General features: G+C 40.0%; 1 protein-coding gene and 1 pseudogene across 1 annotated transcript; both read left to right on the forward strand.

Moving 5' to 3' along the window:
• LOC138877668 (uncharacterized) lies at positions 1-16,903 on the forward strand (annotated as a pseudogene).
• Positions 16,224-27,134, forward strand: LOC104239736 (WD repeat-containing protein WDS homolog). Its single transcript, XM_009794454.2, has 5 exons — positions 16,224-16,418; positions 17,003-17,736; positions 18,670-18,771; positions 25,727-26,362; positions 26,675-27,134. Exons 2-5 carry the CDS (start codon positions 17,089-17,091, stop codon positions 26,837-26,839), a joined length of 1,551 nt encoding a protein of 516 aa, XP_009792756.1. The 5' UTR covers positions 16,224-16,418; positions 17,003-17,088; the 3' UTR covers positions 26,840-27,134.

Consider the following 27,134-nt stretch of genomic DNA (forward strand, 5'->3'; position numbering starts at 1 on the left):
ATGGCTTTTGAACAAGGGGGAGATGATGGCACTTTGAGATACAGAGGCAGACTATGCGTTCCAGATGTAAATGGGCTCAGATAGCGGATTATGTCAGAGGCCCACAATTCCAGGTATTCTATTCACCCAGGTTCCACAAAGATGTATCATGATCTTAAGGAGGTTTATTGGTGGAATGATATGAAAAAGAATATAGCAAATTTCGTGGCTAAGTGTCCAAATTGCCAGCAGGTGAAAGTCGAACACCAGAGGCCTAGCGGTTTAACTCAGAATATAGAAATTCCCATTTGGAAATGGGAGATGATAAACATGGACTTCATAACAGGTCTACCTCGCTCGTTCCGGAAGCATGATTCAATTTGGGTGATTGTAGACTGACTTACCAAGTCAGCTCACTTCTTGCCAGTGAAGACTATAGATTCGGCCGAGGATTATGCCAAGTTGTATATCAAAGAAATTGTCCAATTGCATGGGACTCCTTTGTCCATTATCTCAGATCGTGGTGCTCAGTTCACAGCAAACTTTTGGAAATCCTTTCAGAAGGGATTGGGCACAAGGGTGAATCTTAGCACCGCTTTTCATCCTCAAACAGATGGCCAGGCGGAACGCACCATTCAGACCCTTGAGGATATGTTGAGGGCATATGTTATTGATTGTAAAGGTAAATGGGACGATCATCTACCTCTTGTAGAGTTTTCTTATAATAACAGTTATCACTCTAGTATCAAGATGGCACCGTATGAAGCTGTGTATGGGCGAAGGTGTAGATCACCAATTGGTTGGTTCGAAGTCGGAGAAGCGAAGTTGTTAGGACCCGATTTGGTCTATCAGGCCATGGAGAAAGTTAATTTGATACAAAAGCATTTGAAGACAGCTCAAAGTCGCCAAAAGTCCTATTCGGACGTACGACGTAGAGACTTAGAGTTCCAAGTTGATGATTGGGTATTTCTGAAGGTATCTCCCATGAAAGGCGTTATGAGATTTAGAAAGAAGGGGAAACTTAGCCCCCGCTATATTGGTCCATATAGAATCCTGCGAAGGATCGGACAGGTGGCTTATGAGTTAGAATTGCCACAAGAACTAGTTGTTGTACACCCAGTGTTTCATGTGTCCATGTTGAAGAAAGTCATGGGAGACCCGTCACTTGTGGTTCCTACGGAGATTATAGGGGTTAAGGACAACCTGTCTTATGAGGAAATTCCAGTAGCTATTCTTGATCGACAAATCCGCAAGCTCAGAACTAAGGAAATTGCTTCAGTAAAAGTGCTTTGGAGAAATCAAAAGGTTGAAGAGGCTACATGGGAAGCCGAGGAAGACATGAAGTCCATATATCCCCATCTCTTTGAAGAGCAAAAGGAAAATGTGGAAGGTAATTAACCTTTCCATTCAGGTCTTATATTATAATCTCTGTGTCCTACAATATCTACTTAGCTTAGTATTTAGTGATCACGTGCTCGTTCAGTTTGATATACATATATTCATAATATTTTAGTATTCTCATATCTCCATAACACCCATTTAATGACCATAGATAGCCGTAGTTGCAGCCAGGACCATCATTCGAGGACGAATGATCCCAAGGGGGAGATAATGTAACACCCCGTAATTTGAATCAGTTGTGGATGCATTAAACGAGCATTATCGTGATGGTAATTGAGTGGTTATGTTAATAAGTGTATAAGTCATATTAGAGGTGAATTGGGGTCTAAGGGAAGGCCTAAGTCTAAGCCAAGTTGGAAAAGTTTCATATTAGACAAATCTGTAAATGAGTGCGCACAAGACCTCACTTTGAACGATCATATCTCCGGTTATATAACGAGTTGTGATTCATAACCTATCAAATTAAATCCCTTTGAGTCTAGTTTCCAACGCAATAAACCGTTTGTCATTTGGAGGTGTATACAGAAAGTTATGACCATTTTACTGGGCAGGTGTCACTAGCGCGAAGTCGCGCGTTTTTGCTGAGCATTCTGCCTCGCGCGCGAACAAGCGCGCAAACAAGTGCGCGAACTCTCGCATCTGGAAAGTTTTAAATACTTTAAAGGCTGGAAATAATAGAAATTGAGTCACTTCTCAAGCTTAGGGTTTCCTCTACACCCCAACTCGACCAAGGCATCCAATTGCACACCTAAGGTGAGTTTTTAAGTGTGTTTTCATGGTGATTTCACTTCTCGATCACTAGTTACAACATGATTTTGATTGGGTTTCATAGGATTTCTTCAAAATCTCAAGAACACCCCAAAAGTTGTCTTTCAAGATTTGGTCTACAAGAGGTAATCCTACACCCTTAGACTTACATATATGGTGTTATTATGGAATTATGAGTATGAATCAAGTATTACAACTTATGGTATGGTGATTGGAAGTCATAAATTCCCAATTTAAATGCATGACCATGGTAGGGATTTAAAGGTGATTATTTGATAGGATTTGTTGGTTGGGTGTGAATGGATGGTCATACATATGTTGTTGGAAGTTATAAATTTGTTAGGAATGATGGTGGAATGAATTGTTGGTTAATGGTGATAGTTGGATGAACCAACACTATAGTTATGAGGTGTAAATATCTATGCCTACAAGGTGTTTGATAATATGCCTAAATGGCATAAGTTATGGAATTTATTACTAATATTGGGTTCCATTGGATGTTGTTGTTGTAGATTGAAGGTTCGTAGTAGTTTGGATAATTGTAGTATCACTAAGGGGAAAATTGAGGTATGTAAGGCTAATTCTTTACGTTAGGGAATATCTTTGATTCTCCCTACGTCCCATTCATCATGAACATTACTAGTTTCCTCAGAAAGTAATTATGCCTTGGTTCCATGAATAGAAGTAGAACTTATATTCTCTAGATGACATAGTTTCATGATCATTCGATATTTTATGAGTTTCAGTTATGACAAATCAACTTATTACGAATACTCATCTCAGTTTAATCCTATTCACTATACCAGTATCATGTAAGCTGGTATGGCTCATTATTTCAGTATCACATATTACAGTATGATTCTCAGTTCCTGATTTAAATTCCTGAATGTTGAACACCTGCATTTGGGCCTGAGGCCGCAGTTTATGCTTTATGCATTTTGGACCTGAGGTCGCAGTTATATATACGTATACTTGGGCCCGAGGCCGCAGTTGTGCACATATATATATTGGGCCTGAGGCCGCAGTTTTAATATTCAGTTAAACAGGTTGTTCATCATTCAAAAAAAAGGGAGTATTCACATCCTTACTTCCTTGTTCAGTTATCAGTTTATCAGCTAGCAGTTCAGTTTCAGTTTCAGTATTGACAGTTCTTTTGTTCAGCTATTTTACATACCAGTACAATTCAAATGTACTGACGTCCCTTTTGCCCGGGGCCTGTATCTTGCGATGCAGGTAATGATTTGTAGGTTGACGATTCTGCTTGCTACGACATCTCGTATCAACTATTGGTGAGCCCCAGTCTTCCGGGGCCTTATTTCTCTTTTGTTTTAGTCATTCTAGTATTTCAGTTAATAAGGTATACCGGGGACCTTGTTCCGGTAAACAGTTAGTATTTTCAGTATTCTTTAGAGGCTTCGCAGACTATAACCTAGTCAGTCAGATCTTAGCAGGATTTCATGTGTTAGCCTTGTCGGCTACTTGTTTATACTTGCAGATCTTTTAGTATTTTCCGCATCTATGATATTTCAGTCAGACTCTTTAGTAGATTATCATGTTTTATATTTATCTCTAGCTCATAGTTACACCACATGTTGATTCAGCCAGCCAGTTGGTTCGCTCGGTCACATGTAGTCAGGCACCGAGTGTCGTGTTACGTCTAGGCCCAGGTTCGGGGCATGACATTCTACCTCTTTAGGAGGTGAGTTGTGGTATTTCTTCATTCACTACGGGGAATGAAAATGTGCTTCAAAAATAACTTTGAATAGCTTATTATTTTATTTAAGCACAGACAAACACAATTTCATAATATTTTCCTACTTCAGGAGAAAATTTCAATTGTGTTACTTCTTCGGGAGCAAATTTAAAATACGAAAAATTGAGTATATATTCTCTCAATCATATTACCTCTTCTAGAGGTGAATTGTAATACATTTACATCAAAAGCGCGTTCATATTAGGAGCTTTATTAATATTATCACATTCACTTCAGGGAATGGATTAATATTTATCAAAAGTTCTCATCCTTCAGGGAACGGAACATAATTATCTGAAAGTGCATTAATCACACCAAATCGTGTGATAGCTTAGAACCTCTTTTAAGGCAATGCTACTTCAGGAGCAAATCGGGGCATGCTAGTAATATAGAAAAAATTTCAAAAAAACTTATCTTCAATTGTAACCATAGAAAGCCTAAATTATCACTTCTGGTGGTCATATGCATATACCACTTCTGGTGGTTAACAAAATTTAGTTACAATGAGATACACGAAACATTACCACTTCTGGTGGTCGTACTCTGTTAGAGTTCAAGTGAACCATAAATTAAGCCATAACAAGACTTAGGAAATATTGCCACTACTGGTGGCTAAATATTTCTTGAAAATTCCCTTACTTAGCCATCAATAGAGATGAAAATAATAAATCATGGTCCCTTCTCGTAATATTTTCTCTAGGAACAAATTTATGGCATGAACTCCTAAGTGAACCAATTAGACTCCTTAGGACCAATGAACAAAAATCATATTGTTAGTAGAAAAAACCAGGAATGTCTGATATGAAGAAAGTACTAACCTTTTGAGTAGAACTCTTAATTATGGTGATTGGATCTGACTTATATCCATAGATTTTTGCTAACTCAACTCAACAAATAGTTAGTGTTAAGTAATATATGAAAGTGCAAAAATTAATGTCATAAGTCCTTTGCTACAAACTTACTTCAAGATAGCAAAGTAGCAAGGGAAAATAATTTGTCGTTCGTAAAGACAAAGTGATATAGTAAAACCTTTAAACCAAATATGGAATCATTTCCATGCTTACTTTGCTAATATTATAAAATACTAAAACCAAAGAAATATCAATCGTTCAACCCATTGTAAAAAGGGTAAAAATCCATAAATACAACAGTTTGATCTTACTTACAGTGAGAACTGATGCCTTTGGACGAGGATAACTATAGTAATACATCTTTCAAGGTATGTAACGATCCGATCGGTCATTTTGAGCTATAGCGCGTAGTTTAGTAGTTTGAGGCCATGAGAAGTTTTACTTCAGGTATTATGACGTGTACGCATGGTCGGAATTGAATTCCGGTAAGTTCGGAGTTGATTTGGAAAGAGAATTCTCATTTCGGAAGCTTTAAGTTGAAAGAATTAGCTAAGATTAGATTTTTGAGTAAACGACCTCAGAATCGGGATTCGAAGGTTCCAGTAGGTTCGTATGATGATTTTGGACTTGGGCGTATGCCCGGATCGGGTTTTGGATGACCCGGGAGCGTTTTGGCGCCTATTTTGGAAGTTAGCATTATGGAAGAAATTTCATAAGTTTGGGTTGAAGTGAATTTCAGTGTTATCGATGTTCTTTGGGATTCCAAGTCTGTGAGTAGCTCCGTATGGTGATTATAGAGTTGGGAGCGTGATCGGAAGTGAATTCGGAGGTCCGTAGATCATTTTGAAGTCATTTGGGTAAAGATAGAAATTTGAAGGTTTTTGAGAAGTTTGACCGGAATTGGACTTATTGATATCGGGGTCAGATTCTGATTCCAGAAGTTGGAGTAGGTCCGTAATGTCAAATATGACTTGTGCGCAAAATTTGAGGCCAATCGGGTGTGATTTGACGGGTTTCAGCATCAAATGTAGAAGTTTGAAATTTTAAAGTTCATAAAGCTTGAATTGGAGTGTGATTCATGGTTTTAGCGTTGCTTGATATGATTTGAGGCCTCGAGCAAGTCCGTAATATGTTTTGGGACTGGTTGGCATGATTGGTTAAGGTCCCGGGGGCCTCGGGTGGATTCTAGGTGGTTAACAGATTGAATTGGAACTTGGAGGAAAAGCTGAAGTTGTTGGTATAACTGCACCTGCGACCCAAGTCTCGCAAGTGCGGAGCCTCAAAAACGGCCGAAGGGCACATATGCGGTCATGAATGGTGAAGGCTGAGACCGCAGATGCGTTCAGGTCACCGTAAAAGCGGGACCGCACCTGTGGAAGAAGGAACGCAGAAGCGAAAATGGGCTGGGAGCCCCAGACCGTAGAAGCGGCATTTGGTCCGCACCTGCGGGACTGTAGAAGCGGTCAAGAGATCGCAGGTGCGAAAGGACTGAAGACAGTGAGGTCTCTTTAAAAATCGAGTTTTGGTTCATTTTCACTTCGAGTTGGACGATTTTGGAGCTTTTGGAAGAGAGATTTTCTTCATCTATGTCAAGGTAAGTTGTTCCCACCCATTAGACGTTAAATACATGGTTTTGTTTTGGATTTGAGCATGAAAATTGGTAGAAACTTGGGGTTCGAGGGAAAACCTAGAAAATTGATATTCTTGGAATTTAACCGTGATTTTGTGCATGAAATTTAGAGTAAATTATATATTTGAGTTCGTGAGGTTATGGGTAAACCTATCCTTCAAAAAATTTTGGAATCCGGGCATGTGGGCCCGAGGGCGTTTGTCAACTTTTCGATCGGGGTTAGAAATTGTTATAAATTGGATTGTAATGAGTAATTAAACATATATTAATGGATTTGCATAATTATTGGCTAGTTTTGGGAGCATTGTGCATCGATTCGAGTCTTCGGAAGAGCGTGGAATGCCGGTTATGGATCTTCGGAGCGAGGTGAGTCTCCTTTCTATCCTTGTAAGAGGGAATTGTCCCCATAAGTGAGTTAATTGGTTATGTGCTCCTATTTGTGGGGGATACGTACGCACGAGGTGACGAGAGTTCGTGTGTAGCTACTATTATGCTATTGTCCGTATAGTCTAGCGCCCAAAAGCATGTTGTACTTGGAAATATTTGTAATCATATTGACGGTTTGACTTGCTTAAATTCTATCGAATTGGTAAATGAATTTCTAAAAGGATTAAACTTTTTTTTTCTTAAATCGTTAAAAAGGAGGATTTGGATTTTCCTTAGATAGTTGTTCCCTAATGAAGTCTGGATTAACTGTTTGAATATGTGATTCTATGTGTACCTGCGTCGCATATATGATTCGTGAGCAGGGTGTTTGTTTATTTTATGTTGACCGCATCGCATGGAGGATTATCGAGCGGGGTAATATATGCATTAATGGTTCGCGCCGTTCGACCCTCGGCAGTGCACATTTTACATTTCTGTTGTATCGGGCCGTACGACCTCAGCATGATTTGCGCATGCTTGTATTGCTTGCCTTGAAACTTATTGAAGTTGTTATTGCCTCTTCCCGGCTTAAGAATATATGTATAAATGATGAAAAGAAATTTGGAAATTTCCTATAAAAGAAAGAATTGTTTACTTGCTTCAACCTATCGAATTACAATCATGTTTATAAAAATCCACGATTTAATATATTATTGATATAACATTATTGGACCATTAGTAAGTGTCGAAGTCGACCTCTCGTCTCTACTTCTTCGAGATTAGACGGGATACTCATTGGGTACACGTTGTTTTCGTACTCATACTACACTTCTGTGCATTTTTGTTGCACATGCACATGCATCTCTAGTGGCCTAGTGAGCGTAGTAGCATGGTTGATACGGAGACTTAAGTGAGCTACATTTCTCGAGATGACCGAACGGTTGTTGTATTACATTATTTCTTAGAAATTGCTCATGCACTAGTGACACCGGGTTCTGGGATGTCTATGGGTTTATTCAGAAATTTTAAAAGTTGTTAGATGTTTCATTATTTATTCAGAGGAATTTACTATGTACTGTTTAAACGTATAAAAGAAGTAATTTTGGAAATATTTAAAACGAGAATTTAATTAAATATTTTGGTTGGCTTTCCTGACAGCGGTGTCCGACACCATCACGACCCTTAGTGAATTTTGGGTCGTGACAATATGGTATCAGAGCTCTAGGTTCCCTAGGTCTCACGAGTCATAAGCAAGTCTAGTAGAGTCTCGCGGATCGGTACGAAGACGTCTGTACTTATCTTTGGGAGGCTACAGGGCTGTTAGGAGTACTTCCCTTCTTGATTCTTCATCGTGCGATTTGATTCCTTGAGGGTTATGCCCTTGTTTCCTTCCTACTCAATCTTACGCGACGCGAACCGCTGGTTATAAGTCGAGAATAGAAGGATTGTAATGGCACTACGAATGTGGTGCGGGCGTTTCTCCCTGCGGGGATGTCTGGGCTATTATCGTCGCCTTGTAGAAGGATATTCTATCATTTCAGCTCAGTAGCGGTACTTCTGAGAGCTCTGAGGCTAGGCACAAGATGCAATTATGCTATGAACGATTGTTCCACAGTATTGATATGATGGTAGGATATTTGCCTACGTGTCGAGGCAGTAAATGACTTGAAGGGAGGTTTACTTAGTGCACGATCTAGAGATTCGGTATTTTATTCCCGGCAGGGGAAATACAATCGGATTAAGAATGTTCCGATTTGGGTTGATGGAGTAATGAAACTTGGTATTTGCGAGCGTGGTGGAGTTTTCTTCTACGATGAGGTGTCATTGTCCCTATTGAATGTACTAAGTTCGCTGGTGTTATGATCTTCTACAATTCGCCCTTGGGGTAGGATATTTTGAAATAAAATTGGAGAAGCGACTGTTGGATATCACAGGGTGTGGTGGTTCAGGATTAAATCAGTGTTTCTAATGTCGACGGCTCGAGAAAGATGATCTCAAGAAAGGTTTAAAGTTAGTAGCAATTTATGGGTTCAAATGCTACGAAGATAGATTTTATTAAGGCAACAACTGAGCAGCAAAGGATGAGGAAGGACATGTAGGGAGTGTCAGGCGGTGGTTAAACCTTCTAGAAGGCCAGGTATAAGAAGCAAAGGTCGAGTAGTCGATTAAAGGGGTGAGTTCCGCCAAATTGGGAGAGTGGCGGAGTTGCATATGGGCTTTGCGGTAGGATGGTCGCGCACCTTAAGGAGAGTTTGGAATGATTTGGGAATTTTAGAGATTGGTGATTGGGGCCTACGGATTTAATTTGGAGCATGGACTATTATGCGGTAAGAGATTTGATATAACAGAAGGGAGCTACTTGAAACGAAGAAGGATAACTTTGAATTGGCAGGATGTTGCCGCACATCTAATTGATGTCCACGATATGTGAATGGACTTATGCAGCTAGAGAGTGAGCTCAGACTCAGGATGGGTTATTGATGTCATAGTGATTGTGCCCCGTGTAGCAGCGCTGGAAGATGTCGGGAAGTGATTCCCACATGTGGGTTATTCCCTGTGAGCAGATTAACGGTCGCGTGGTTGGCGAGGCTTCTGCGAAGAATTCTATTGGTTATACAACAAAAAGATCGGTCGTGCGAATGTGCTTGATGATTCAAAGTATAAGAAGGGGTTATACAGAAAGATTCCGAGAATTTTGGTGGTCGATTACGCAGGGTTATGTCAAGAAGAGATAAGGAATCCTAGTGAATTCTAGAATTATGTAATAGTGGCTTCAAGCTAAGTGGGAGAGTCCCACCGCCTATGATTGGGTTGCACGGTTAACTACTTGCGAGGTTTGTGGTTATTAGCATATTGATGGGTTATTTCAGCTATGGAAAAAGAACATAAGTGGTAATTTGAGCAAATGGATTGTTAAAGGTGTGCTATGGTTGGCCTTATTGGCTCATGTTCAAACTTGGGGAAGGATTCAAAATTTATGCCTTGTATAGATACGGGTTTCAAGGAAAGTGATTCTGTCGGGTGCTTCACCGAGAGGGTACTCATATGCTAAAAGATTCATGGAGTTGATTATATTCGGGACCAAGTCAGAGCGGGTGGCTCTCAACAACAGTCCTAGTGGATTCAAAGGTTAAAGTGTGGTACCTAATGATTTCGAGCCTATAGGTACAGTTAAGAATCAAGCTTTTGCAGCAGCTTATGAGAAGAGGCCCAGGATGTTCTATGATATTTTAACTTGTAGTGTAGCATTTAGGAGGTATGAAATAGTTTGTGGGATTTGAGACAACATGGTCTCGTGATTCAAGGTCACTCGAGATGAGTGTGGATGGAGTGTGTTATGTGTTAAATGGAGTCATCATTATTTCCAAGACAATCAAGGATAAATTGGAAGAAGATAGATTGGTTAGCCATAGTTGAATTGGCATATTGGCGGTAGTGATCAGTTCCTTCGGTGTGATCAAGCTATGCAAGCGATTTGTGATGGTACGTGTGATGCTTGTCGGCCGCCGTAATTGATATTATTCAAAGGTATTCTACTGTTATGGCCTGTTATGTATAGGCGGATCCTGGAAGGGTTATCGTGGCTTAGACCACTACTTAGAGATTTGCATATTCTACGGCTATGAGAGTTCACTTGTGTGTTGCTATAGTTCTCCTGAAGTGAGTTAAGTGGAAAGTTTTTATATGATGAAGTGTTAATCTATTAGTGGTTTCGAAGTTATGATGAAAAACGTGTTCTATCGTATACTGACATGTTGGGTGTGGTGAGTGGTATGGAATTGGAAGTGAGGATCAAGGTTGCAGTTTGGTGTTGACAAGGATGTCACGCGCTCGGATGAGCAGGAAAGGAGTTTCGATGTTTAAGGTAAGTTGGTATTGTCTTCAGCTTCACCTGAGATCAGTATTTTGTGAAAAAAGCTTTACATCCTGGTTAAGGATTCTTAATCGCTTTCCAGCGTTAGTGCGGTTGGTGGTTTAGATATACAGACCTGTCATCTGTTACGGAAGATTGTGGGAGTGTGCCCCACGGAAAGGTTGTATAAGTGTGGCAGGTAGTCACTTGATTGATTGAAGAGTTAAACCAAGTATGAAGATTGGGGCGATGACGTTAAATTGAGAATTGATGCCTGGAGGGCACTCGGTTTATTGGGTTGTGGACTGTGGAGGATTACTCCGGTTATGATGGTTGATCTTGTGTGTTATGAGAAAAGGGGAGTTATTATGGACCTTTGAAAGGTTATTAGCTTAGTTCAGTGCAATCAGAATCAGCTTGAGGTCTGTGGATGGATCTAAATGTGAATGTGGGCTCTATATCAGGCCAGATGTGTTCATTTCAACAATGCGCTCCTTATGAAAGAGTAGTCGGGGTGTTATTTCGTCGTCAACTATTTCATGTAATGATGTATTGCACCGTGTTAGTCGTGAGACAACTTGGTGAATTTCTTATATGTTGAGGTTCTGCGTAGAGATGATGTTATATAAGCAGAATGGCTCTTGAGATTCAGATCAATTATCGCACCTCAGTTGTGCTTAAGTTTGTAGCTTATAGCGCTATATGTCTCCCTAGGGATGGTTCTATGCACTTGACATACTGATGACTGACATTTGGTATTTTGATGTAATGAGCAATCTAGCTCGGTGCGTATCTCCTTATGTGAATTTTATGTGTGGATCGGGTAGCATGCCGCCATGGGTATGTTATTTGGATCGGGTTGCGCGTTGCAACAGTGTGATGTTGAGTACAGTTCCCCGTATCTGTTTTTTTTTGTGTTTTGTTTCCTATTTTTTTGAGAAAAGCTCATGTTAGCTGTGTGCCCGCATCGCATGTATGATTCGTGAGCGGGGTGTCTGTTCAATTATGTTGACCGCGTCGCATGTATGATTCGCGAGTGGGGTAATTGGATTTCCTTTTCAGAGTTCGTTTTCCTTTTGTATCGCGTTCGAATTGGTAGCCTATTAACGCATTGTGGCATCATATGAGACTTTTGGTCATGTCTAGGTGGCTTATTGCCTGAGCAGTTCGTACTGGGTGATATGAGATGATTGGATTTAGGATCAGCGCAATCTGATTATATGAAGTATATTACGGAGCTAAGACCATTATTTGGTTCAGAATGAGCTGATGGTTCTTGTCAGAAGTATAGACCCAATGATTTGTCGATTCGGTAGTTGATTATGAATTTCTACACATCTCTTCCATCGTGGCGGTATTGTAAGAGTTGGAGCAAGACCTATGTATGTCATGAGGTGTAATGGGAGCATCAGATTCATGGAATTTCGACTAAATGGATCAGAGAATGTTATTATGGCCCTGTGAGTAAAGTGGTGTAAGGTGTGAATTCAGCTAAGGTATGTAGTCATATTTTGGTGCTGCGTGTAGCTATTGATATGGTGAACGTATGTTGGAACATGCCTGACAAAGAATTCCGGATATTGGAATTGGGCTCTAAGGCTTATTTGCTTAAGTGAAAAAGGATATCTTCAGATTGATCGAGCTAGGGTGCTCAATTGAGTTATGGTAGCACGGGTAGGTGCACGAGGTGTTAAACAGTGATTTCGGACAACTTCGCTGTAGTTCTTAGCACGTTCGAGGACGAACGCATGTTTAAGTGAGAGAGAATGTAATGACCCGACCGGTAGTTTTGAGCTCTAGCGCGTCGTTCAACAGTTTGAGGCCATGAGCAGCTTCACTTCAGGTATTATGACTTGTACGCATGGTCGGAATTGAATTCTGGAAGTTCGGAGTTGATTTGGAAAGAGAATTCTTATTTCGAAAGCTTTAAGTTGAAAGAATTAGCTAAGATTGGATTTTTGAGGAAACAACCTCAGAATCGGGATTCAAAGGTTCCAGCAGGTTCGTATGATGATTTCGGACTTGGGCGTATGCCCGGATTGGGTTTTGGATGACCCGGGAGTGTTTTGGCGCCTATTGTGGAAGTTAGCATTTTGGAAGAAATTTCATAAGTTTGGGTTGAAGTGTATTTTAGTGTTATCGATGTCCGTTTGGGATTCCGAGTCTGGGAGTAGCTCCGTATGGTGATTCTGGAGTTGGGAGCGCGATCGGAAGTGAATTCGGAGGTCCGTAGATCATTTTGAAGTCATTTGGGTAAAGATAGAAATTTGAAGGTTTTTGAGAAGTTTGACCGGAAGCAGACTTTTTGATATCGGGGTCGGATTCCGATTCCGGAAGTTGGAGTAGGTCCGTAATATCAAATATGACTTGTGTGCAAAATTTGAGGTCAATTGGGCGTGATTTGACAGGTTTCAGCATCGAATGTAGAAGTTTGAAATTTCAATGTTCATAAAGCTTGAATTGGAGTGTGATTCATAGTTTTAGAGTTGTTTGATATGATTTGAGGCCTCGAGCAATTCCATAATGTATTTTGGGACTGGTTGGCATGATTGGTTGGGGTCCCGAGGGACTTCGGGTGGATTCCGGGTGGTTAACGGATCGAATTAAAACTTGGAGGAAGAGCTGAAGTTGCTGGTTGCTGGTATAACCGCACCTGCGGCCCAAGTCTCGCAGGTGCGGAGTTGCAGAAGCGGCCGAAGGGGCGCAAATGCGGTAATGAAGGGTGAAGGCTGGGACCGCAGATGCGGTCAGGTCACTGCAGAAGTGGGACCGCACCTGTGGAAGAAGGAGGAACGTAGAAGCGAAAATGGGCTGGGAGCCCCGGACCACAGAAGCGGCATTTGGTCCGCACCTGCGGGACCGCAGAAGCGGCCAAGAGACCGCAGGTGCGAAAGGACTGGAGTCAGTGAGGTTTCTTTAAAAATCAAGTTTTGGTTCATTTCCACCCATTTTCACTTCAGGTTGGACGATTTGGAACTTTTGGAAGAGAGATTTTCTTCATCTATATCAAGGTATGTTGTTCCCACTCATTAGACGTTAAATACATGATTTCGCTTCGGATTTGATCATGAAAATTGGTAGAAACTTGGGGTTTGAGGGAAAACCTAGAAAATTGATATTCTTGGAATTTGACCGCAATTTTGGGTATGAAATTTAGAGTAAATTATATATTTGAGTTCGTGAGGTTATGGGTAAACCTATCCTTCAAAAAATTTTGGAGTCCGAGCACGTGGGCCCGAGGGTATTTTTGTTAACTTTTCGATCGGAGTTAGGAATTGTTATAAATTGGATTGTAATGAGTAATTGAACATATATTAATGGATTTGCATAATTATTGGCTAGTTTTGGTAGCATTGTGCATCGATTCGAGTCTTCAAAAGAGCGTGGAATGCCGGTTATGGATCTTCTGAGCGAGGTGAGTCTCCTTTCTAATCTTGTAAGAGGGAATTGTCCCCATGGGTGAGTTAATTGGTTATGTGCTCCTATTTGTGGGGGTTACGTATGCACAAGGTGACGAGAGTCCGTGCGTAGCTACTATTATGCTATTGTCCGGGTAGTCTAGGACCCAAAAGCATGCTGTACTTGGAAATATTTGTAATCCTATTGATGGTTTGACTTGCTTAAATTCTATCGAATTGGTAAATGAATTTCTAAAAGGATTAAACTTATTTTTTCTTAAATCGTTTTAAAAAAGGAGGATTTGGATTTTCCTTAGATAGTTGTTCCCTAATGAAGTCTAGATTAACTATTTGAATATGTGATTCTATGTGTACCTGCGTCGCATGTATGATTCGCGAGCAGGGTGTTTGTTTATTTTATGTTGACCGCGTCGCATGGAGGATTCGCGTGCGAGGTAATAGATGCATCTATGGTTCGCGTCGTTCGACCCTCGGCAGTGCACATTTTACATTTCTGTTGGATCGGGCCGTACGACCTCGGCATGATTTGCGTATGCTTGTATTGCTTGCCTTGAAACTTATTGAAGTTGTTATTGCCTCTTCCCGGCTTAAGAATATATGTATAAATTATGAAAAGGAATTTGAAAATTTCTTATAAAAGAAAGAATTATTTACTTGCTTCAACCTATCGAATTACAATCATGTTTATAAAAATCCACGATTTAATATATTATTGATATAACATTATTGGACCACTAGTAAGTGTCGAAGTCGACCTCTCGTCTCTACTTCTTCGAGATTAGACGGGATACTCATTGGGTACACGTTATTTTCGTACTCATACTACACTTCTGTGCATTTTTTGTTGCACAGACACATGCATCTCTAGTGGCCTAGTGAACGTAGCAGCATGGTTGATTCGGAGACTTAGGTGAGCTACATTTCCCGAGACGACCTGCAGCCAGCAAGTCTCTTTCAGATTACTGTATTTATTTTTCGTCCAATATTGTATTCCGGACGGTTTTTGTATTACATTATTTCTTAGAAATTGCTCATGCACTTGTGATACTGAGTTCTGAGATGTCTATGGGTTTATTCAGATATTTTAAAAGTTGTTAAATATTTCATTATTTAATCAGAGGAATTTACTATGTACTGTTTAAACGTATAAAAGAAGTGATTTCGGAAATATTTAAAACGAGAATTTAATTAAGTATTTTGGTTGGCTTGCCTGACAGCGGTGTCCGGCGCCATTACAACCCTTAGTGGATTTTGGGCCGTGACAAGGTAAGTGCTCAAGGCAGAGTCTCGTGCTGATAACATGTTATAAAATAAAGATTGTAAATGCAATAAACGGAAGACAAGTATAGAGAGAGATTGATATTATTCAACTTCAAACTGATGTTCATAATAAACTGAAAATTCCTCTATTTATAGAAGAAAGGAAGTAGTTGCGAGTTTCAGGAAGCAGCTACAAGGCTTTTCAGGAAGCAGCTGCGAAGCTTTTCTTGAGCTGCTTGTAAGCTGTCTGCATGAGCTGCTTGCAACCTGTCTGTTTAATAAGAAGCTGTTAATCATTTCATTGAGTTGCTTGCAACCTGCCTGCATCAGTTGGTTGTAGATAAACTTTAATGGATTACTAAATGGATAATACAGATTATTAAATGAACATCTAATATAATATTTTCATAACAGTTAAAACATTTTTCCCCAATAAACTGCGAAAAAGGAAAAAATAATGATATTTTGGATCCCGATTATTTGCACCACATTGCCTTTCTTAAGGACACTCCTTCAATTTTGTCCCCGGATAGCCTAGCAGGTTAATTTTTATCTATAAAAATGGTTGAATATAATTTTTTTTCCGGACTACTAAAGAAGGTCATTTTGTGCATTTCATTGAAACTTTAGACTTTGTTAGAGACCAAATTTAGACCTTGAATTGCATTCAACCTGACTTCATATTCGGATATCTGAAATTTAAAATTTCAGGCCAAACTCTAATTTTTTTTGTAGTTTTCGGTCATTTTTTCTTGAAATAGGGGTCCTAAAAAGGGTTATTTGTGCACCTTCTTGTTTATGGCCCACTTGTAGTCGGTCCAAGAAGTAGTACTAGGAGCCCATGTCTTGGTAGGCCCAATTCACAGACCCGTGAGTCCAGTAGGACAAAAAAGTATATTACGACGCCGTTGATAAACTCTGGAAGTAGCTACCATCCATCCACGTGTTCCCCTGCTTCAGTGATCTCTTGTCTTTGCTTTGCTCGTCTTCTTTAATTACGATTTAATCTTTTCGCCTTCAATTAATCGTCTCTCTAGATTCACTAGACTAGATTCCCCATTCTTAGCCTGTAATTCTTATTATCGTCTCGTCATTACTGATTCCAGTTAAGCAGTTGCAGTGTTTGAATTTTCATCAGGTACATATTTTGTTTTCTTTTTCCCCTTCAATGTCTCCGTTTCTTCGCTGTTAATTGTTTGTAAATCGTTGTTGTTTGTTCTTTCAGTAGCTTATTACGCTTTCCTGTATCTTCTTGTAGTCTCTTTGCATATTTTCTTGGATTTTTGCATCATATTTTTCATGCCCCCAGTTGCTATTCAACAACTTAATGACATACTAAGTTGGAAATGTCTTCGTTTACTTTACTTTTGAATTGGGTTTGTAAAATGATGGGCAGAAGTTTGCGTCATAATGGGTTTGCAGCTGGTCTACAACTGGAAAAAAGGGTAGCTTTAGAAATTGAATGTTAGTTTCTTGGGTGTTAGTTAATTGTAATCAATCTTGTTCTGTTCTTTCCATTACTTATTACGCTTTTCTGCATCTTCTGTAGTGTTTTTTGGATTACTGGATCATATATTCTTGTTCTTGGATGAACTTAACCTCAGTTGCTATTCAACAATTTGATGGCATACTTAGTTGAAGATTCTTTGTTTACCTTATTCCATTTATCTCAGGCTAACTTTAGTGGTTCATTTCTGATTTGGGTTTCTAAATTGGTGGCAGAGCATTTTCTCGAGTTTTCAGCGGGTTACAAGTGGAAATTAGGGTAATCTTTTAGAATGTAACTAGTTGTTGAGGCTGTTCCAATCATGGAGAATCCATTGGAGAATCTTGGGTCAAAACACCTAATAAAGAAGCATGAATTTGTGAGGATCATTATTCAGTGTCTCTATTCTTTAGGCTACAGAAAGTCTGCTGTTTCTTTGGAATCAGAATCTGGGATTGCCTACAAATCTGTTGAACTTAAGTCCCTTGAGTCGCATATTCTTGATGCTAATTGGGATGCGTGTATTGACCGCCTTAATAGACTTAATGGCTTGACCAATGAGACAAGAGTGCCGGCTTTGTTTCTTGTTCTCAAACAGTGCTTATCAGAGTATTTGAATCGTGGGGACGACTCTTCAGCTTTGGAAATCTTACAGAAACAGATATCTGGTTTACAAGTGGAGAAAGAGAAGGTTCATAAGCTTGCTTTTGGATTTCTCTCCTTGAAGGAGTTGGGGTTGGGTAAGGCAGATCTTGATGTTATTTCTAATTTGCGAAATTTTTTGCTGATGGAACTTGAAAAAGTACTGCCGCCACCCATTACATTGCCCGAACGAAGATTAGAGTACTTGGTTGAAATGGCTGTATGGTCGCAGATAGATAACTGTGTGTATCATAATTCAGTTGATGCAATTTCACTCTACAAAGATCACCATTGTGATGGAAGTCAGTTTCCAACTAAGACCACTCAGGTGAGCACTGAGAGGACCATGTATTGCCATTGTTTTTGAAGATTGCATCTGATCTTAGAAGTCTAATGTTATCTTAAATTACTTTCATTTTGATCCATTAATTTTTTTGCTCAATAGGATATCAGATTGTCACGCTTATCGACTTACAGTTCAATAGCTTAATTTTCACTTACCATTTTAACCCTGGAAGTAAACTGTCAATAGCTCAAAAGTGGTTCTACTGCTACCTTTTTGCTAATCTTGGAAAAATTGTTTTGCAGAATACCAAAATTGAAAAGGAAAGTAGGACTGTTATATGGGATAATTTCATTAATTCCCAAGTGATACACTAGGATATTTGAACTAGTTTGCCTTACCTTTGGGCTCCTTTCTCTGTTGACCTGAAAGGGCTTGACAGAGGGATAACACAGTGTATCTAAGGTGCAACTTAGCTCGTAATGAATTTCTTTTTCTAGTGTTATAATTTGTCACTTTAGATAAGTTTGGAAAGATCCAAGACTAAAGAAGCCACATTCCCAGCAGTACTGTGTATCCTGAAAAGGCCATTTACTTATTTCATTAATTTGACTATCTTTTGTTGTGAATGTCGGATCATGGTCTGAAATAAGCTTCTGACATATAGGCAAATTTGTAGAATGCTAGTAGCCTCGCAATTCTATGGCAAATATTGCTTTATGATTTGCTAATGATCTAGTCACAATGAAATTGCAAATGCTATTAATGGTTTTCTATTATAGTTTTTTTTTTTTTTTTAAATTTATTTGATAAGGAATGGTTTTCTATTATAGAATCGTTTAATCTGTGTGGAGTTAATGAAGATTGGACTTATCACTCCGTGATCATGAGTAATTTCTCTCGTTACTAATTTGTTGTCATTGTTCGTCTAGCTTCTCTCTAGGAGAGACGTGTTTAATGTCTTTAACACTGTTGCAGATTCTGACTAACCACAGGAATGAGGTCTGGTATGTGCAGTTCTCTAACAACGGAAACTACTTGGCATCATCATCAAGTGACTGCACGGCCATCATATGGAAGGTGTGTTTCATAATATCACAATTAAGTTTGCTATGCAAGTCTTAAAACTCCAGGAGTTTACTCCTACTGCTAATTTGGGTTATTCCGGTAAATTGATTAGTTGTGCTGTTGAAAAATAGACCTAAATCATGGATAGAGGGGATACTTGTTAAGGATCACTCCCCTGCAGCTTTGAAACTCCATAAGCTAGGAATTTGTCAGAGTTAACCTATTTACGTTGTTTGAGTAAGTGCTTTCATGGAATAAGCAGGAGAAATTTATTCATGTCTTTTTGCAAGATGAATTAGAATTAGAGTAATAAGATTGGATGAAACCAAATTAAACAGAAAAAGTTACTTATTCTGCTTTCTGGATAAATGCTACCAAGAAATCCATGTCTTAGTTGCAGGTCCTTTATGCATTCTTAAAAGCCTATATAAGAAACTTTTTTTCCTTTGGTCAATTGAATCTTTTATCAAGAAATTGTGCTCTAAGTGAATTTAGGTTGTTCACTTGACTGTTACTAGCAGGAAATAATCCAGTCAAGATTCTTTTTCTGAGGAGAAAGGTAGGGAAGTGGTTTCCAGGTTTATGCTTCGGTTGAAGAATTTACCTGTCCTCAGCTATAATTCTTTTAAAAAAAATATAGCCGCAAAATCCTAAATGAACACCATCTATCAAAAAGAAGTTAGTTCTCTCTCTCTATATGTGTGTGTGTGTGTTGTTTATTTGATAGATGGTGTTCATTTAGGATTTTGCAGCTATAACTTTCTTATAAAGAAAATAAAGCCTTATTTCTTTAATAGCTTAATGGGCACGGGCTGTGAATATGGTGGAGTGGTTATTCCATACCCCTAATGGTGTATCAATTATAGCTTCAAATTGAATGATAATTTATGATGGTAAGTACAAAATTAAAGAGACTGAAGTTGGAAGACTGAATAAGTATTAACTAAAAAAAAGATTACGCACTCATTTACTTAGCAATTATCACCGGAAAATGAGAAGTATCCTGTAACTTCGATATAGCCTTAAAACTATCTAGTAGGATGAAAATCCAAAGGTGGTAGTTATCAATAGGGATGGCAATGGGGCGGGGCGGGGCGGATGCGGGTTTAGCAAAACCCACAAAAATTTCAACCCGCCCCGCGCATAGTTATTTTTTCAGTTTTCAACCCGCTCTGCTTGGACCCGCCCCACCCCGCCCCGCCTCACTTAATTTTTCTTTAATTTTTTTGGTAGAGCGTCGAACGCTCGTAGTTTACAAGAGATTAGTAAATGACTCTAAAATTCATGGATGGTAAAGCTAAATTAAAATGACTTAGAGATAATCCCCCAAGAACAAGCTTCAATTAAATTACTTGCAATTAGAGCAAATTCGGACAGAGATGTTACAATATTAAAATTATTAAATTCCAGGAAAGTAATACTCGTTGAGAGAGTATTATGTGTTTGAAATTTTTTCATGGACTACATTATATTTTTCACGAAAAACCATCTTAGAAGACTATATAATATTTTTACACTGTTAAACCCTTTTACGTAGGATATTATGTTTTAATTAGCTGATGTATTAATTTTATGGTAAACCGTAAATGCATGGGAAAGTGATTACTAGGGTGGCAAAATGGTTAAAAGAAAATATTTATTTACCTATATTATCCATTAAAAAATTGGTTGGATAATTAACTTTTCAAAACTGAGTCAAATATGGATGGGAACTATATTTTCCACTTAGAAAATGGTTAATCAATTGATGACTAATAAGTTTAACTTTTACATTTAAAATGGAGAGTTTAATAGAATCACATAAATATAAAACTGAGAGAGTATTACGCTGATCTTCCAAAATAAATGAGTTATTATCATTTCCTATTACTAATATGATATCTTGACTTATGTAATATCATTTTGGTGAAACTTATGCAAATTGGTTAATTATGAATCAAAATAGTATTCGTGCTAGTAAAGAAGAATGTGAAATTGTAGTTGAAATGATTGCTTTGTTTCAAAAAAGTTAAAATTTAAAGTTGCCCCGCATTGAACCCGCATTAAACCCGCAACCCGCCCCGCCCCTGCACCGCCCCATTGCCATCCCTAGTTATCAGCAACATAGGCTTATAATTTGACTATTCCACCTATTACCTCCTATCTCCCACCGACACAGGTACCTGGTACTCTACTTACCAAGGTTTATGTATGTGAGAAGAAATCATACCTAGCGTTTTTTTAATCAGGTAAGATGGAATTCCACTTAAATTTCATCCAGTAGGTGCTGAAGGTTACATGTTGGTGAACCACCAAAAAGAAGAGTTAGCTCCTGAACAGTGATATTATACCTAGCGTTTTTTGCCTCTGCTAGGATTTGGACCCTGGTTCCCCATAGTTTATATTCCACATTATTGACCGCTAGATCACAATCTGGGTGCACATAGGCTTATAACTAAATCTCAGGAGGGAGAGGGGAAGTTCTCAATCTTGCGTTGGATAGTAGGTTCAGTGTCATCCAATCTAAAGGTAGCTGCCACAATTTAGTTTCCCACCTAGCTAAATGTTAAAGTCTGCCTTCAAATTTTACTAGCATACTCATGAGGAAATATTTTAGAGAACACGTAAATGATACTTATTTCTTGAACTTATTTTATGTCTCCTGAGAATTTATTTCTTTCGATAAAGATTATTTGGTGTTTGGGGGGGGGGGGATTTCATCTCATAGGTGTATCTTGAATTGCGACAACTAAGCTGCAGAATTAGCATTTTGTCAAGCAATAAAGTGCAACTTTTCCAGCAAATTCGTGCTCTCAAGTTGCCTAAATAAGGCTACTTTGGTGTACTCAATACTCATAGCTGGTCAATCTGTTGTCCTGAAATTTTGAGGTGTTAGAGCTAAGTGTTCCCGTTGTATTCTAATTTTCAAGTAAAGCTTGACAGCAGTCATGTGGCCAGTGGAAAGGCAGAGATAAGTCTTAGGATCAATCTTAAAGTGGTCAAGCATTACCAGCATTATGAAGCTAAACTTTGATTTATGTATGATTATATTCCTTTTGTGCCATATAACAATCCTAGGCACTAAGGTTGAAATTAGTGTTAGATGGTTCCTCTATCCCGTCCCTCTACCATAAATTGGTTGGCCGGGTTAGCTTAACGGAAATTGTTAAGGACAAATGTAGCAACCAATACAAATGGGTCAAAGAATGTTGACCGTCATGTGCTTCGTAAAGGGATGGACCCAAAAGACATTGGAAGGACATCATTAAGGCTAAATTATTTTAGATCTTGTCGTTGTTATTATAAGAATAATAACCATTAACATTAATTTTAAGCAGAAACAATAAAATTGAGCTTGTGATTCCATGAAGACCTTCATCGGGAATAAGTAGACTTCTCAACCTTTTCTTAGTGCATGTACTTTGTAACATTGTCAGATGTCACATCTAGTCATGTGACTGATCCGAACAGATTTTGGGAGACATGACATCTAGTTTTGATATTTCTGACAGTAACTAAGCATTTGGTTTATAAGTATCCTTGGTGATTGTGTACGTATGGCTTGGTCAAGATATTTTGTCTTAAACCATAGATAATTTCTCTTAGATTCTGATAAGTGATGAAACAATGCGAAACGAGGGGTTATTGCTTCATGGGTGAAGCCATGCGATTTAGAGAAGTTTGCGCTTCAAATAACATAGCACAAAATGATTCAAAGAGAATCCGTCACTTTCTTTGAATCATCAACTTTTTTGGAGTTGGATTAATATCAGCGTTAATGTATATTAGATGCTAAAGTTAGTTGCATTTTTATTGTACTAAATTAGATTTTTTATATTTTTAATTTCAAACTGACGGATTTCTTTTGGTACTTTTCAACCACAACAACAACAACATACCCAGTAAAATCCCACCAGTGGGATCTGGGGAGAGTAGAGTGTACGCAGACTTTACCCCTACCCTGAAAAGGGTAGAGAGGCTGTTTCCAGGAGACTCTCGGCTCAACAAGAGAGACAATAATATCAGAAAAGAAACAAAAGAAAAGGCATGTAACAACAAAAGATGCTAGAAAGAAAATAACAACCACGAATAAGGGAAAGGACAATAACACAAAACTATGCAACCAACCATGTGAACACAGCATAGACCGCTAACAAACCTAAACAGAACTCTATCAGTCTACCCGGTACAAAGAGGGAAGAACTCTCGACTACCCCCTAGCCCACCACCCTAATGCTCGACCTCCACATGTTCCTATCAAGAGCCATGTCCTCGGAAATCTGAAGCCGCGCCATGTCCTGCGTAATCACCTCGCCCCAATACTTCTTTGGCCGCCCTCTGCCTCTTCTCGTACCCGCCAAAGTCAACCGCTCACACCTCCTAACCGGTGCATCTAGGCTTCTCCTCCTCACGTGTCCGAACCATCTAAGCTGCGCTTCCCGCATCTTGTCGTCCACGGGAGCCACGCCCACCCTCTCCCGAATATCTTCATTCCTAATCTTATCCAGCCTAGTGTGCCCATCCATCTCAACATCCTCATTTCTGCTACTTTCATCTTCTAGACTCAGCTCCATACAACATGGCTGGTCTAACCACCGCTATATAGAATTTACCTTTGAGTTTCGGTGGCACATTCTTGTCACACAGAACTCCAGGCGCTAACCTCCATTTCATCCACCCCACCCCAATACGGTGCGTAACATCCCCGTCGATCTCCCCATCTCGCTGGATAATTGACCCTAAGTACTTAAAACTTTCTCTCTTGAGGATGACCTGTGAGTCAAGCCTGACTTCCACATCCGCTTCCCCCGTCACGTCACTGAACTTACATTCCACATATTCCGTTTTAGTCCTACTTAACTTGAAACCTTTAGACTCCAGGGCCTGCCTCCATACCTCCAGTCTCCCATTAACGCCGTCTCGCGTCTCATCAATCAAAACTATATCATCAGCGAACAACATACACCATGGCACCTCTTATTGGATATGGTGTGTTAGTGCGTCCATCGCCAGAGCAAATAAGAACGGGCTGAGCACCGATCCTTGGTGTAACCCCATAACAACCGAGAAAGACTCTGAGTCACCTCCTACAGCCCTAACCCGAGTCATAACTCCATCATACATATCCTTTATCACCCTAATGTAAGCCACCGACACACTTTTCACCTCCAGGCACCTCCAAAGGACGTCTCTAGGGACCCCTCCAAAGGACGTCTCTAGGGACCTTGTCATACGCCTTCTCTAGGTAAATAAACACCATATGCAAATCCCTCTTCCTATCCCTGTATAGTTCCACCAACCTCCTGATAAAGTGGATAGCTTCCGTGGTAGAATGACCCGGCGTGAATCCGAACTGGTTTTCCGATATAGACACCGCCCTTCTTATCCTCCCTTCCACCACCCTCTCCCAAACTTTCATGGTATGACTTAGTATCTTGATACCCCTATAGTTACAATTCTGGATATCCCATTTGTTCTTGTACACCGGAACCATTGTACTCCACCGCCACTCACCAGGCATCCTCTTTGTCCTGAAGATAACATTAAACAACCCAGTCAGCCACTCCAAGCCTGCTCTACCCGCATATCTCCAAAACTCTACTGGAATCTCATCTGGTCCGGTCGCTTTGCCCCGACTCATCTTACCCATCGCACCACGACCTCCTCAACCTTAATGCGCCTACAATACCTAAAGTCTCGGTGACTCTCTGAGTACCCCAAATGCCCTAACACGATGTTTCCATTGCCCTCTTCGTTCAGAAGTTTATGAAAGTACGATTGCCATCTTTGCCTAATCTGGGCCTCTTCCATCAATATTCGACCATCTTCGTCTTTGATGCACCTCACTTGATCCAGGTCGCGAGCCTTCTTCTCCCTCGCTTTGGCCAACCGAAATAACTTCTTGTCCCCACCTTTGCCCCCAAGTTCCTCATAAAGCCGACCAAAAGCAGCAGTCTTGGCCTCTGTGACCGCTAATTTCGCCTCCTTCCTAGCCTCTTTATATCTTTCTCTGTTTGCTCTCCTCTGGTCCTCGTCGGTGCTCTCAACTAACTTAATGTAAGCCGCTTTCTTGGCTTCCACTTTACCTTGGACCACGTCATTCCGCCACCAGTCGTCTCGGTGCCCACCAGAGTAACCTTTCAAAACTCCCAGCACCTCTCTTGCTGCCTCCCTTATACAGTTCGTCGTCGCCGTCCACATAACGCTAGCTTCCCCACCACTCTTCCAGGCACCCATATTCATCAGCCGCCCCTCCAACTCCTACATTATCCTTAGACAAAGCTCCCCACCTGATCCTCGACTGACCCCTTACAAATCTCTTCTTCCTCTTCAACAAGATACCGACGTCCATCACCAGGATCCTATGTTGAGTTGCGAGGTTCTCGCTCGGGATCACCTTGCAATCCTCGCACAAACCCCTGTCACCCCTCCTGAGGAGGAGATAGTCAATCTGAGTCTTAGCCACCATACTCCGGAAAGTAATCAGATGTTCCTCCCTCTTCGGGAACATAGAGTTCACTATCACCAACTCAAAAGCTCTAGCGAAATCCAATAGTGAGGTACCACCCCCGTTCCTATCACCAAAGCCGAAGCCACCGTGCACCTCACCATAGCCACTAGTAGACGACCCAATATGACCATTGAAATCCCCTCCTATGAATAGCTTCTCCGTAGGCGGAATACCCCGCACCACCTCATCTAGCGCCTCCCAGAAGCTCCTCGTCCAAGCTTGTTTGCGGCGCGTAAGCGCTAATGACATTCAGAGTGCTCCCTCCAACTACTACCTTAATCGCCATCAATCTGTCATTCACTCGTCTAACTCTTTGTCCAATTTGCGTTTAAAAATGATTTGATTTCACGGGGCATCAGCAGGTTTCTGGGATGAGGGTTAATCATCGTGTACAACATAACTATTAGCTCATATTCTCAAGGCTACGAGATTTTGATTGACCATTATTTCCTAAGTTGGATTGATAATTACTTTCAGGTACTGGATGATGGGAACCTGACCCAGAGACATGTGCTGCAGAGCCACAAAAAGCCAGTTTCTTTTGTAGCATGGAGTCCTGATGATACAATGTTGCTAACCTGCGGGAACATGGAAGTGCTCAAGCTCTGGGACGTGGAAACAGGTACATGCAAGCACACATATGGCGGTGATGGTTTCATTGTCAGCTCTTGTGCTTGGTTTCCTGATTCTAAGCGATTCGTCTGTGGCAGTTCGGACCCTGAAAAAGGCATATACATGTGGGACTGTGAGGGTAAGGAGATCAAATCGTGGAGAGGGCAGCGGATGCCGAAGGTTTTAGATCTTGCTGTTACACCTGATGGAGAAAAACTTATCAGCATATTTTCTGACAAAGATATCCGAATATTGAATGTGGGGACAGGTGCTGAACGTGTGATTCCAGAGGAGCATCCAATCACATCCCTTTCGTTATCAGGGGATGGTAAATTCTTCATAGTAAACCTTAATAGTCAAGAGATCCATATGTGGGATGTTGCAGGCGAGTGGCTTAGTCCCATGAAATATAAAGGCCACAGACAACATAAGTACGTGATACGCTCCTGTTTCGGAGGATTGGATAGCACTTTCATTGCCAGTGGTAGTGAAGATTCAAAGGTATGCTTGTTCTTTAATCCCCACCATCAAAAGAAGAAAAAGAAAAAAATAATACTACAAATAAGCATGAAATTCCAGAACTTCAAACTTTAATGTGAATGATTTGTTGGACACTACTTTTCTTTAAGCTTAATAGTCTCATTTCATATGTTGGTTGTTTGTCTTAGACTGCATCTGTTTGCAAAGTAGCTACATCATATCTATGCATGATTCAGCATATTATTTTTCATGCGTGTGAATTCCGATATTTGGTAGAGCCGATTCCTTCATTTTGTATATCGATGCAAGGAAATGATGTTCGAGTTGTAACAGGTGTATATATGGAATCGTCGAGGTTCAAAGCCTATTGAGATCTTGTGTGGCCATACAATGACTGTGAACTGTGTGAGCTGGAATCCTAAAAGGCCTCATATGTTAGCTTCAGCGAGTGATGATCAAACTATTCGCATATGGGGGCCTAACGTTCAAAGTAGATAGTAATGAGTAAGCTGTTGTATGTAAATGGGAATTTTTCTCAGTTAAGATTTTCGTTTGCCATGTAAATCTGATAGTTTTCCGCTCGATATTTTTCCAAATTTTGGCGTGTCGATCCCCTGTAAATTGCCACTGTTGATTTTTTCCCGATCCCTTCCACAGGGTAGGTAGTGAGAAGAATTTTGACTCCTTGTATTTGTACAAGGGCAGGGTTGATTTCCCACCCTGCTCCATTTTGGATGCTAATAAGTTTCACTTTTATAATGAAGAGTATGAAGACGTTGCTTAGCCTATGAAA

This window comes from Nicotiana sylvestris, chromosome 9, assembly GCF_000393655.2.
Source record: "Nicotiana sylvestris chromosome 9, ASM39365v2, whole genome shotgun sequence".
In the NCBI taxonomy this organism is placed as follows: domain Eukaryota; kingdom Viridiplantae; phylum Streptophyta; class Magnoliopsida; order Solanales; family Solanaceae; genus Nicotiana; species Nicotiana sylvestris.